Source organism: Physeter macrocephalus, unplaced genomic scaffold (assembly GCF_002837175.3).
Source record: "Physeter macrocephalus isolate SW-GA unplaced genomic scaffold, ASM283717v5 random_154, whole genome shotgun sequence".
NCBI classification, from domain to species: domain Eukaryota; kingdom Metazoa; phylum Chordata; class Mammalia; order Artiodactyla; family Physeteridae; genus Physeter; species Physeter macrocephalus.
In genome coordinates this window covers 76877-89822 of record NW_021145440.1, presented here as the reverse complement: position 1 = coordinate 89822, position 12946 = coordinate 76877, and the positions used below count along the sequence as shown (strand labels likewise).

General features: G+C 52.2%; 1 protein-coding gene across 6 annotated transcripts in view; it reads left to right on the top strand.

Moving 5' to 3' along the window:
- The first annotated feature begins 1214 nt into the window (after positions 1 to 1214).
- Positions 1215 to 12946, top strand: part of TMEM184B (transmembrane protein 184B) — a 33172-nt gene continuing 21440 nt past the window's right edge. For 4 of the 6 annotated variants that reach the window (XM_024127311.3, XM_024127313.3, XM_024127312.3 and 1 more), the window contains exons 1-3: positions 1215 to 1377; positions 10695 to 10944; positions 12473 to 12638. In XM_024127311.3, the coding sequence (XP_023983079.1) occupies positions 10753 to 10944; positions 12473 to 12638 (358 nt within the window). In that variant the 5' untranslated portion in view covers positions 1215 to 1377; positions 10695 to 10752. Of the gene's footprint in view, positions 1378 to 10694; positions 10945 to 11657; positions 11758 to 11816; positions 11919 to 12472; positions 12639 to 12946 lie in introns of those variants that run through there. The other 2 variants (XM_007111732.4, XM_028484277.2) reach the window with 2 other exon arrangements.

Genomic DNA, 12946 nt, shown 5'->3' with positions numbered 1-12946 from the left:
GCTCTGAAGTGCCCTTCTGGCAGCTAATAGGAGGTGGAGAGGACATGCATAAACTGGCACTCCTCCCTTTTCTTGGGAGCTGGGTCTGCCTGGCCCCGTTCCCTCGATCCCTGAAGCCTGGCTTTGTGCACCCACAAGGTGAACTCTGTCCAACCTTGCGGCTTGGTGCTCCCCAAGGCCCTCTCCGGGGACCTTGATACCCCTGCCAGGATGTTCTGACTGCAATAAGGCCTACTCCACACGGCTGTCAGGAGTGCTTCGTCAACTGTAGAGTGCCACAGGCCTGCTCTGGGTACACCCCTGGCCGAGTGTCTGTCGGCGTATCCCCAAAGCAGTCATTCAGCAAGTACTTTTTCATCACAGTACTTGGTCCCTGCCCTCATGGAGCCCCACCCACAGGATGTTAAGGGAACAAATCTAATCGCAGTTATGGTAAAGACCAGGGAAGACATGCCACGTGCAAACCGTAATAGGCCGTAGAAGGGGGTAGCTACAAAGGCAGGTGGGAATAAAGATCTGGGGGTGGGGGCGGGGCAGGAGGACATGCCATTCCTGGGAGCTGGTACAAGGATGGTGGAGGGTGTCATAGAGTTTTAGAGTTGGAAGGAGCTGCAAAGCCCAAACATTCATTCGGTTGACCCCTTATCCAGCCAAAGCCTGTTGAGTGCTAACCGCATCCAGGCTCTGAGGTAGGTGCCGGGGATCAGAGCTACACATAAGACATGACCTCTGACCTCCACAAGCTTGCGGGCTGGTTGGGGAGAAGACAGGAGCGAGTGACCACCCTTCAGAGGTTCCTTGATCAGTGTTCCTGCACCAGGAGACTTCTAGCCCTGTTTGATTGGGAGCTTCCTTATTCTGGCAGAACATTGCTAGATTGTGCCAGCTGGTAAAAATGTGTCTATCTTGGCAGATTGTCACTTCCTGTTGCTTGCACCAGGTGGACCGGGCTGTGTCCTGTTGGAGCACTTAGGACAGGTTCCTTTGCCCTCGTTGGTGTGGCTCTCCACAATGGAAGAAGCGTGTGAGATGGTGTGACTCAGCCTCCATCCTTTGCCCTCACCCAGCCCATCCCTCCCTGCAGCCAAATGTCCAGGTCCTTAGCTGAGCTCTGGATGGTGGGGAAGGGACCAAGTGACGGAGAGCCGGCAGCGTGCAGCACGTGGCTTAATGCCGGACGTTCATCAGTCATCTCATTGATTCTTCTCTTCCAGGTCCCTGCTGTGTGTCTGGCACCGTGCCAGGCCTACAGAGAGATGCCTCAGGTGTGGGGAGACGGGAGCACTGTCAGAGCAGACCTCATGGAGCAAGCACGGTGCGGCTGGGCGGGAGTGAGTGGGCCGGCCCTCGGTGAGGCCGTGACGTTGAGGATGACCTGTGAGTGAAAGTTGTCACCCGCCACGAGGACCAGGGCAGAGGGGAGGGTGCGTTGGCACAGGGGCCAGAGCTACATGTGGAGGGACCCGGTATTGCCAGCACTTAGGGAGGGAGGCTGGGACCCAGCTGGCAGGACCCTGGGCTCTGCAGAGGAGTCAGGACTGCATCCCACCTTCAGAGCCTCTCATGTTCTCAAAGGATTTCAGGTCAGGAGGCGGGCTGGGGTCATGTTTGAAAATAAGTGAAAGAATAAGCCACACTGGATTCCTGCTTCCTTGAGCATCTACCTCCCTGGAGCTCTGGAGGATGGTCCACGCCCAGGTCCCTTCTCCACCTTTCTGGAATCCAGAACGCTCGAAATCCCAAAGGTTCTTCCTAAGTCTGCAGCAAGCTAATTTCGTGGCAAAAATCTGACCTGAATTGATGCGAGACTAATTAGGGTCTTTAAAAATATCTCACCTTTCTCTGTGGAAGTACTGTGTGTTTGATTTTGGGGTGCCGCCCAGACCCCCCCTAGGGGTGTTACTGCCTAAGCACCATATACAGCACCATAATCCTTCCTAAAGTCTGAAAAGCTCTGAATTCCTAAACCCATTTGGCCCAAGGGTCCTGGTTACAGCACGATGCACCCAGGAAACAAATTCGGAGCCATCCAGTCCCGGCTGGGTGGTAGCACCAAGACTCCAGCTCAGTTTCCCCGACTCAGAGCCTAGGATTGCAAGGGAGGCCGGTGAGTGAGGGCCCGGGGGTGGAGCCACCTTGCCAGTAGGTGGGCCACTGGGAGAGAGAGAGGCAGGACCGGGCCTGGACTGGGCTTCTGGTCTGATTCAGCCTGGGCCTGAGGGCAGCGGGAGGGCAGAGGCAGAGACGTTGCAGAGAAAGTTAAGAGCCATGTCATCGACTGGCTTTTCCCACTGCTTACAGCACCACTCTTTAGACATTCTTTACCCACACATCCCTATCAGTAGTAGAACTTTGGGGGCATGCACCCCCAGTATATGGATAGTGATGAAGGTATCCTTTACTTGTATTACGTTAGTTATACTATGTATATCATAAAACCTACACCAAAAACAAATCAAAGGATGAGTTAAAGATGTAATAATGAAAAAAAAATTTTTTTTTTCCACTTTATTTAATTCTAGCCACTCAGGGGCTGGAGCCGCTGGGTTCCTGGTATTAAAAAGATGCCAACAGAGGTAGCTGTGTCTCACCCAGGGGCCCGGCCCACTGTGAATACCCCCCAAAAAAGGAGAAAAAAACACAAAATAAACCAACAAAATAAAACCAAAAGGAGGAAGAAATTCTGATCATTTTCTTCAAGCCTGTTGGGAACCAGCAACAGTTTGTGTGTAACAGACGTTACCGTGGGGAGAAGCCAGGGCCCAGAAGGCCAGCCCGCCAGCTCCCCGCAGATGGCGCCGGCGCTACTGCTGCATGTCTCTCCAGCAGGAAGGGCACCACTGCCCCTCACTCCCTCCCCTCCCCCAGCGCTCAGTGGGGCTGTTCCTCTACAACTTGGAAGATGGGGCAGAAGGAAGGAGAGGGTCTCTCAGGCCCCCAGGGGAGAAGCTGGGCAAGGGAAAGTGAGGAAGGTCACTGCTCAGCGGTGGAGGTGGTATCATCAATCTGGATCTTCACTGCTGCTGGGCTACCTGCTGTGGAGGTGGTTCAGGTGCCCGGTTTGCCAGGCGACTGAGAATATTACGCTCTGACATCTGTAGCCTCACAGCAACTGGGGGAATTCGGGCAATAGTAGCTGGGAGTCGAGTCACATCGGCTTTCATGTCACTCAGCAGTTCTTCTAGCTGTTTCAGAACTTTGTGCAGGACCGCATTTTGTTGGTGGTACAAAAACCTTTTGACTTCATGTACTTATTTTTGGAAACTCCTCTGATGCTCTGGGAAAGAGCCGTTTGTTTAGATACTTGGTTTTAATGGCCGCAGTCCCTGAAAAAGATCCCTGCCCAGGACATGTAGCTGCACACAGAGGAAATGCATCATTGGCTTTTTTTCTATATCGGGTTACTCATTTTTCCATCCCATCCACTGTGTATGCAGAGGATTTGTTGAAATTTGGCTAGTACATTTCCATCCTCCCTGATGCCAATCACATGTTCTTGTGAACTAAATGGAAGGTATTTTAAAGTTCTTAACACATGAGTCCAAAACCCACTCAAATGCTTTGGAAATTTTTAAACAGATTAGAAAATTCTGTTACGTAGGCTTTTAGGAGCTCGGACATGAGCGTTTTTGTAAGTTACAGACATACCGTTTTTGGTGATAAAATCCTACAGCAGGAGAAGCATTTTCACATATACTTTTCCAGAAAGCTCCGCCCTAACTGAGGTTTCTTTCGAAGAGCAGTTCCTTTCTCATTCATTGTGATAACATGCCTTTCCTGTGAAGGGACATATTAAATATGCCTTAAGATGTTTTTGGAACATCCCTGGGAAGCATATCTCTGATAACCAGTAGTCATAGGAAAAAATGGGGAACTGGAACTTTTTTTTTTTTTTTTTTTGGTAAAAGAAAGATGTGTTGAGCTCAGCTGTTAGGTTTGACAAATCTTTCTGATTGCATTTCTACTAGATACGCAGTAAATCTCTGATACAATTTCCTGAGTGACGGCGCGTCTCTTTACAAATTTGGTGGAAAATTCTACTGTTCTACAGTCTAAAGCTTTTTATTATGGAAAATTTCTAACACAAGAAGAGCGCAGAGTATTGATAGAATGCATTTCTACCCGTCAGTCACTCAGCTGCAATAGTTAGCCACACCTTGTTGAATCTGTCCCTCTCCCCCTTTTCAAAGAGCGAAAGCCCAGATGTCGTGTTCCTTTTTGCCCTTAAGTAGTTCATCGTACATCTCTTCTTGATAAGAACCCTTTAAAAACTTTTAAATTTTGAAATAATTATAGGCTCACAGGAAGTGGCAAAAATAGTATGTAGAGTCCCATGTACCTTTCTTCCCCCCAATGGTGACATCTCAGATTACCGTAGGACGGTATCAAAACCAGGACGTGGACGTTCGTACAGTACTGTTAACTAGACAAGAGACCTTTCTCAGTTTTCACCGTTCTTATGTGTGTGTGGTTCTATGCAGTTTTGCCTCCTGTAGACCCCTGTAGCCACCACCACTATCAAGATACAAAGTACCTCACCGCCTGGAGGGAACTCCCTGTGTGACCCTCTGGGTATCTGTGCGCCCACTTTGCTGGCTGCCTCGGCCAACCACCGATCTGTTCTCCATCTTTATACATCTGTCATCTTGAGAATGTTATCTAAACGGAATCGGGCAGTACGTGATCTTTTGAGATTGGCTATTTTCCCTAAACGTAGTGCCCTGAGATCTGTTTGGACTGTTGCCTGTGTCAATAGTTTGTTCCTTTTTGTTGCTCGGTAGTATTCCATGGTCTGGATGTAGCAGAGTTTAACCTTTCACCTGTTGAAGGACATTTGGACTGTTTCCATGTTTTGAGGATTACAGACACAGCTGCTGTGAACATTTGTGTATACGTTTTTGGGTGCATGTGCAATCATTATCTCTAGGATAAATGTCTAAAAGTGATTACTGGGTTGTGTGGTAGGTACATGTTAGTTTTACAAGAAACTGCCAGACTCTCTTCTAGAGCCGCTCAGCCATTTTATACTCCCACCAGGAATGTATGTGAGATCCAGTTTCTCTGCATCCTCACCAGCATTTGATGTCACTGTTTCGTATTTATATGTGGGTAGTGATATCTCATTGTGGTTTTAGTTTGCATTTCCCTAATTGCTAATGTTGAACAGCTATTTGTGTGTTGGCAATGATCCTTCTTGAGTGAAATGTCTGTTCATGTCTTTTGTGCGTTTTCTGATTGGATTGTTTGGGGTTTTTTTGTGTTTTTTTTTTTTTTTACCGTTGAGCTTTGAGCATTCTTCCTATACTCTCTATTCTAGATGCCGGTCATCTGTTGGATATGTGTCTGGAAGATATTTTCTTCCACTATGTGGCTTGTCTTTTCATCCTCTTCACAGAGCCACAGAATGAAAGTTGTTACTTTTAGTGAAGTCCAGTCAATTTTTCCTTTTACAGGGTCATGCTTTTTTTTTTTTCTTCGGTACACGGGCCTCTCACGTTGTGGCCTCTCCCGTTGCGGAGCACAGGCTCCGGACGCGCAGGCTCAGCGGCCATGGCTCACGGGCCCAGCCTCTCCGCGGCATGTGGGATCTTCCCGGACCGGGGCCCGAACCCGTGTCCCCTGCATCGGCAGGCGGACTCTCAACCACTGCGCCACCAGGGAAGCTCCCAGGGTCATGCTTTTGGTGTCAAGTCTAAGAACACTTCGCCTAGGCCTAGGTTTCAAAGATTTTCTCCTGTGTCTTCTAAAAGTTTTGTAGTCTTACACTTTACATTTAAATCCATGATCCATTTTGAATTAATTTTTGTATATGGTATAGGGTTTAGGTTAAAGTTCTTTTTCTTTTTTGCTTCTGGATATCCAATTGTTCCAGCACTATTTATTAAAAAGATTATTCTTCCTCCATTGATAAGGACTTTTATTTTTACAATACCCACCATGCACCTAACAAAATTGGCAAGAATTCCTGCGTGCTGTGTATTTCAAAGATGTCTTCTTTTAATCATTGGTTTGTTCGCATCAGGACCCAGCAAGGTCTAGTAGACATTGCATTTAGTTGTAATGACTCCTTGGCTCTTGTTATGTAACAGCCCCTCAGCCACCTTTGTTTATAAGCCACTAATTCCTGGGAGAAGCCAGGTCATTTGTCCTATAGACCGTCCCATGGTCTGGCTTTGGCTGCTACTTCCTGGTGGTATCATCTGTTTTGCTACCCTCTGTATTTCCTGGATACTGGTGGTTACTTCTAGCGACTTGTTTTGATTCCAGTTCACTTTGGGGATGAGGGTCCTTCCTACTTGGTACTGTGTGCTGCCTGTGCACCTCACTAGGGGGCTCAAAACTTCTGGCTGCCCCTCTTTAGTGATGTTGATCTTGACTGTGAGTTTGGAGGGTGCTGCCTGTTCCATCCCTTATCAAGTTCCCCGTCAGCCTCTCGCTTTGTGGTTTCATCATCCACTGATGATCTGTATCTATGCCCATTATTTGTGTTAGGAGTTGCAAAATGGTCATTTTTTGGTCGCGTTCTGTCTCCATTTACTAATAGGCTTGTATAAAGCGGAACACTCCCCCGACAATGACGTCGTTACCCTCAAATATTATAGATGAAACAACTGAGTCTCTGAGAGATGAAGTCAAGCCAGCAGGCGGTGGAGTCTGGCAGGAACTCCGCTTGGTGACTTCACAGCTGGAGCTTGGTTACGCTCCATAGAGACTCTGCCCCAAAGTCCCTGCCGCTTCAAAGCCTACCCCACCCCTCTCCCCAGCCTTGGCCAAGGCAGTTGGTGCTTCCTCGGGGTTCCCTGGGTGCTCGGCACTCACCCTCGTGCAGTGCGGTGGGGTAAGGCCTCTGTGTACCCCTGTTGCATCGAGCAGGCTTGCAGAGGAGCCGTGAGTCCTTGAGGCCGAGGCCGGGTCTTCCATGCCCAGCACAGCATCCAGAGGCCTCCGGACATGTTTGTTGGAAAGATGACTCCAGCGTCTCCCCTCAGGCTCTCTGCCTGACCCTGGCAGAAGTTTAACGTTCAGTCGATTAAGAAAATACAGGGGACCTGCCAGAGCATCTGGGGTTCTGAGCTGCATCCGTGTGTCCCCCGCTCTGGCATGTGTGTGCCGCATTGAAGAAACGCAGCCGGGGGGTGGGGGTGGGGGGGTCTTTTCCCTGGGGAGCAAACTCCCACTTCTCCCAGGTCCGGAGCTCCACCGGTCCAGTGTCCTGCTCACTTATGGGACTCGGGCAGGCAGAGGTCCTTTCCAGGTAGGTGCCCGTCCCGAGTGTGAAAGGATGGGACCCCAGTGTACATCCTCTGCCACCAGCACCCATACTCTGTGAAGTTTGCGGGGTCTAGTGCCGTGAGCTGCCTGGGGTCCTGGGAACAGGGTGAGCTCTGGGAGACAGCCTTCCAGGAGTTGCCTTCACCTGCCTCTCTGGGTGCCGGGGACGCTGCATCTGTAAGTCAGAAGATTGCCTGAAGTATTTTGAGGGGTTATTATGAAAACCCTCAAGTCATTTGGTGCTATCCCAGGAAGCTGTAAAACCCAGTTACGCATCATTTTTCTCATCTTTAAGATGTAGATAGTGTTACTTACTTCAGAATTTGTGTGAGAGAAAGCATGAGATCGTGTTGGGGAAAATGGTTTACAAACAGCGAGGGCCGCCCGAGAGTGAAGTAAATGGGTTGTATATCACAGCGCCCCGGTACGAAACGTGGCCAGCGTGGGTCGGGCCGCCGGAGTGCTCGCCCGGGTTGTGGCTTCCCCTCCTGGGAAGTACCTCCCTCCCCTTCCTGCAAGAAGAAGTCAGGGCCCTGGTGAGACGGCTGTGACCCCGGTCCTGGAAGGGGGCTCTGGAGCCCGAGGGCAGCTCATCCACAGCCCGGGTTGGTAGACAGTAGGCACCTAAAACGTGTTCTAGGACCTGGGTTTAAGTCCAGCGTCTAATCTGGGGGCAAGTCACCTGCCCTCTCTTGAGTGGACTTCTTGGGAACCAGATGACCTACATAAGGAGGGCCTTGAGTGTGAGGAAGCAGAGTCCCAGCAAGAAACGGGGCGGAGCCTTCCTCAGCTCCCACAAGCTGCATAGATAACCTGGAGGGTTACCTGTGGTGCGGGTTAGGGTGGGGTCAGAGCTCAGCGGTCTCCCCTCTGGGGAGTCTGTACAGGGCCTTCTCAATGCTGCCATTAGTAGAGGACAAAACAGCCTTTGACACACCCGGCCCTTGCTCAGAAGGAGAAGATTGGGGCATATTTGTACTTCCTGAAGCCCCCCCCCCCATTTCCTTGTGTTTGTTCATTTAATTTGGGATGACAGACAAAGATGATGATTTACAACCCAAATCTTCTTTTTCTGGAAATATTTCTGGCACTGCTTTTCAGTTTTGCAACCATACTTACAGGAGCTATTCTTAGACTTGTCACTGTGTCTCTTTTTCAAAGCACCACCAGTCTTTATATAGACACCTTCTCCAGTTTTGAGTTTCTTTATATAGATGACGTCTCCAGTTTTGAGTTTTTAATCTAGATTCTTCTCTTGGTTGGTGTGTTAGAGATCATTTATTTTTATAGGAAAATAGCAATATAGAGGGCTCTCCTGGGGTAATAACTTACAGCTAAGAGCAGACATGGCTCAGATGGGGGCAGAAGGGTGGGGAGATGGTGGGCAAAGAACCTCTTCTTCATTGCGGGGTCATGGTGTACCCCAGGAAGGCCCAGGGAACCTCCCGTTGGTGTCAGAATGTTTTGGCTGAGAATATCAGCTCAGACTGGGAAGGCACTGGGAGAGGTCATCTGGGCTGACCTCAGGGTTCAGGCTGAGATGATTGGGTTTGGGGGTTTGGTCATTTTCTGGGTCAGGCAGTGGGGACCCTCTGGGCCCAGTGAGCCCGTGCAGGCACACGGCTGGTTGGGGTGGAGCTGAGACTTGAGCCCCGGCCGGGGCTCTTTCTCCTCTCACCTTTGCACCTGTTTGCATCAGTGGTTGGTTGGTCCCCTGGTCCATTGCAGCTTAGTCTTCCAGGGCCTCTGTTGCCAGGAGACTCCGTGACCCCAGGATGGTGTGCCCAACCTGTCAACAGGTGGCAGCACTGAAAGGCACTTCCGTCAGGGCCGTGGGTCTCGGAAGCCTGCGGATGCAGGAGTGGCAGCCCTCCCAAGAGCAGTTCCGGGTGGTTCTGACAGAATGGCTTTGCTCTTTGAGAGCGATTCTAGCCCCCGGCCAGCACTGGTCCCTGTTCGTAAACTTGCCAGGAGATCCCTAACAACAGCTCCTCCCATAACATCTGGGTTACCATCCAGCGTGCAACCATTAATTTGTTGCCACCAGGAAGTGCGGAGCTGACATGACAGCCCACCTGGGGTAACTGCCTGGGACCCTGGAGTGCCATCCTGTGTCCTGCCCACTCGCATCTCTCCCACCCAGAATCTTCCTTTGTGCCAGCTTCCTCAGCTCTGTTCTTTGCTTCTCTCTTCAGAGAGAAGTACCTCAAATTCCTTTTGAAATAAGTTGTGAAAATCAATAGATAATAAAATAAATGTTACAAATGGCCTTGGTGCTAAGCTCGGTGCCGGGGATTTAAAGATGGAGATGTGGTCTTGCCTCAAAGAGTAGGCAGTCTTAGGAGGATAGACGCGAGCAAATGACAGAACTGCGTGTTATGTAGAACAACAGAGGCGGGTGAAATGCATGGAAGTACCTGACTGGGGAAAGTGAACAGGACAGGCTTTTAGGAAGAGTGATACATGAGCTAAATTAACAGGTGAGCAGTTTGTTGGTGGGGAAGAGCCACAAAGTCTCCAGAACGGCACAGCTGGATGGTGAGGAATGGACGTTAGCCATTAGGGAAACTGGGGAGAAACGGCAAAGAAAAGACACATACCCGTAGAGGGGATGCCTCAGTGTTAAAGTGATCTTGCTAGACCCGGAGGTGTAAAGATGGGCGGAGCCAGCAGGTAATTACTGAACACCTGCTGTGTGCCCTCACTGTTCCAAGTGCCAGAGATCCAGTCGTGAGCAGAACGGGGCCCCTGCCCTCGGGGAGCTTGTGTCTGGTGCAGGAGGCAGTTAATGAACATGTGAGTAATGTACAGTTTGTCAGATGGAGTCAGATGGTGATGAGTGCTCTGGAGAGAAGTCAAGCAAAGCAAAGTGGTCAGGAGCGCCTGGGGTGAGGGAGGGCTTGCCACATTTGAGCAGGTGGTCAGGGCAGAGGCCTAAAGAAAGTGCGGGAGCGAGTTGTGTGGCTGGGCAGAGACAGCCAGTGCAAAGGCCCTGTGGCAGGAGCAGGCTTGGCGTTTCCAAGAAACAGCAGGAGGCCAGTGTGGCTGGAGGGAAGGATCGAGATGGGAATTGTGATGAGATCAGAGAGCATGGAGGGCCCATGTGCTCTGTAAGGACAGCAGCTTATACTCCAACGGAGATGGGAACTGTTGGAGGGTATTGAGCAGAGGAGGGACCCAATCTGGCTAACATCTTAGAAGGCTCCCACGGCTATCGTGTGGGGATGGAGCGGGCAAGGGCAGAAGCAGAGAGGTTGGTCAGGAGCCTGTTCATTAATCCAGGAGAGACATGCTGGGGGCTGGAGTGAGACGTGGTCAGGGTCTGGTCACATTTTGAAGGTGGAAGTAGAGACCTGGAAGGTTCTTTCCAGCACCGCCACTGACGCTGGAAGGAGGCTAATGTTGCGGTTCCCTCTCTCTAGGCCAGCTCATCGCTTACCCCGAGGGTTTCTCTCAGGAAGCCCCCTGCTGCCGGGCACCATGACTGTGAAGGTGGTCGCACTGGCCCCAGATCCAGCGTCGCCCACGACAGCAGCAGCCTCGCCCAGTGTCTCCGTGATGCCCGAAGGCAGCCCCACGGCCATGGAGCAGCCCGTGTTCCTGATGACAGCCGCCGCTCAGGCCGTCTCTGGCTTCTTCGTTTGGACGGCCCTGCTCATCACCTGCCACCAGGTACCCCGGCCGGGCAGGAGCCCCCGAGCCAGTGAGCCCCAGCCCTCTGGGGAGGTCCTGAAAAGTTTGTTGTCCAACAGAGTATTAGTTAGGCCAGGCCAGTCTACACTGCAGTAAAAAATAAGCCCGAAATCTCAGGGGCTTCCTCCGGGGCAGTCAGGTTCTTGCTCAGTCAGCCCAGTGCAGGTCAGTTTCCATTCTGTGACTCCAGCATCTTGCAGCTTTTAAGACATCATCCATCTGACAGCTGCGGGGAGGGGCGTGTGCAGAAAGCACTCTGGGTGTTTAGCCTTCTCAACCAGAAATGGCCCATTTCCATGGGCCAGAACTGGTCATGTGTCTATAGCCTAAACGGTAGGGGAGCCTGGGAACTGTGCCGGAGCACAGGATGGCAGTGACCCCTTTGCAGATGAGAAAATTAGGACCCAGAGAGGGAGGAGGGAGGGGAACTAGCCTAGTCACGTACAGGTTGGTGGCGGAGCTGGGATAGAAGTCAAGTCTCCCGTCCCCCTGTGCTCACTTTCCCCGGGGAGGCTGCCAGGGGCTGGGATGTGCCTTGGCTGCCCCAGGAGGAAGGTTTGAAGGTTGCCAAGCGAAGAGGGGAGGCTGAGCCTGTCCGGGTCCCAGTGTTCCCCGTCCCTTCTAGAACTCGACTGTTTCCAAGGCGGTTGGCTCACAGCAGATGGGGAATACTTTGTTCTCTTCCTCCCAAGCCCAGGGCTCGGCTGGGCCAAGCATGAAGTCATGGGAGCGGAGACAAGAGACTCCGGCTGCTGGGACTGTGCATCGTGGTTAGAGCAGTTCTTGGCATTTGTATGCAGCTTTTATTTTTTCTCCTGCTTTCTAAAAACCGCATTGCATTCTCCCAACTTCCCAGCAAGGCAGGCAGCACGGCACCTGTTCAACAGATGGGAAAATGAGACAGGCCATCACTGCAGCCATTCAGCCAGGAAATGCTCCCACCTTCTATGAAAGTGAGGGTCCCGTCCCTCCCGCCCTCTACACCATAAGTTAGTTAAGGGACGGGGTGGGGTGGGCGACCACCTGGATGCCTGTGTTTTAGCTCCATGCCCCAGGGGCCAGGTGTTTAGAAAGGCCAGGCGGCGGAGGGACACGCACACGCATAGCCTCCTCTGCACCAGGCACCCAGTTCCCAAACCTGGCCGTGCACTCGGGTCCCCAGGGAGCTTGTCACAGCTGCGGATGCCGGCACATCCCTGGCTGATTTGCACGGTCTCGGGTGTGGCCTCGTGGCCGGTGTCTGTGTGGTGGCCCCGGCGCCACCACGCGCAGCCTGCAAGCTTCACGCACCCTGTGGTTGGATGCTCCCACAGCCTCACGACGGAAGTTTTGTGTCATCACACTTTACAGAGGAGGACGCCAAGGCTCAGGGTTGAGTAACTTGGTCCCAGCGCTAGTGAGGACAGAGCTAGACGCGGGCTGGTCTCCTCCTTCTGTGGAGCAGGCGGGCCAAGGCGGGCCAAGGCGGGCCCTTGGGCTCTGACTGACCCGGCCCCTCTGCCCCCAGATCTACATGCACCTGCGCTGCTACAGCTGCCCCAACGAGCAGCGCTACATCGTCCGCATCCTCTTCATCGTGCCCATCTACGCCTTCGACTCCTGGCTCAGCCTCCTCTTCTTCACCAACGACCAGTACTACGTGTACTTCGGCACCGTGCGCGACTGCTACGAGGGTGAGGACAGCGCGAGCGGCACCGGAGGGCCAGGGGAGGGGCGTGCAGAGCTGGGCCGGGGGCTGTGCACCCACCTTGTCTGGGAGCCAGAAGCCCCTCCTCCCAGCTTCCTCCCTGAGGGGCCAGCCGTCACTTCCTGACCCCCTTCACAGTTTCCATCCAGGTACCAGCACACATGTAGCCAGAGTCTCACCTGCTGAGGCGCTTTGCGATGTGGCCCCCAAACACCTCCACAGATACCTGGGAGCAGGGACCCTCCACCTGTGTCTCATTTCTCAGTGCCGGCATCTCTGATGGGGGGGGTGGGC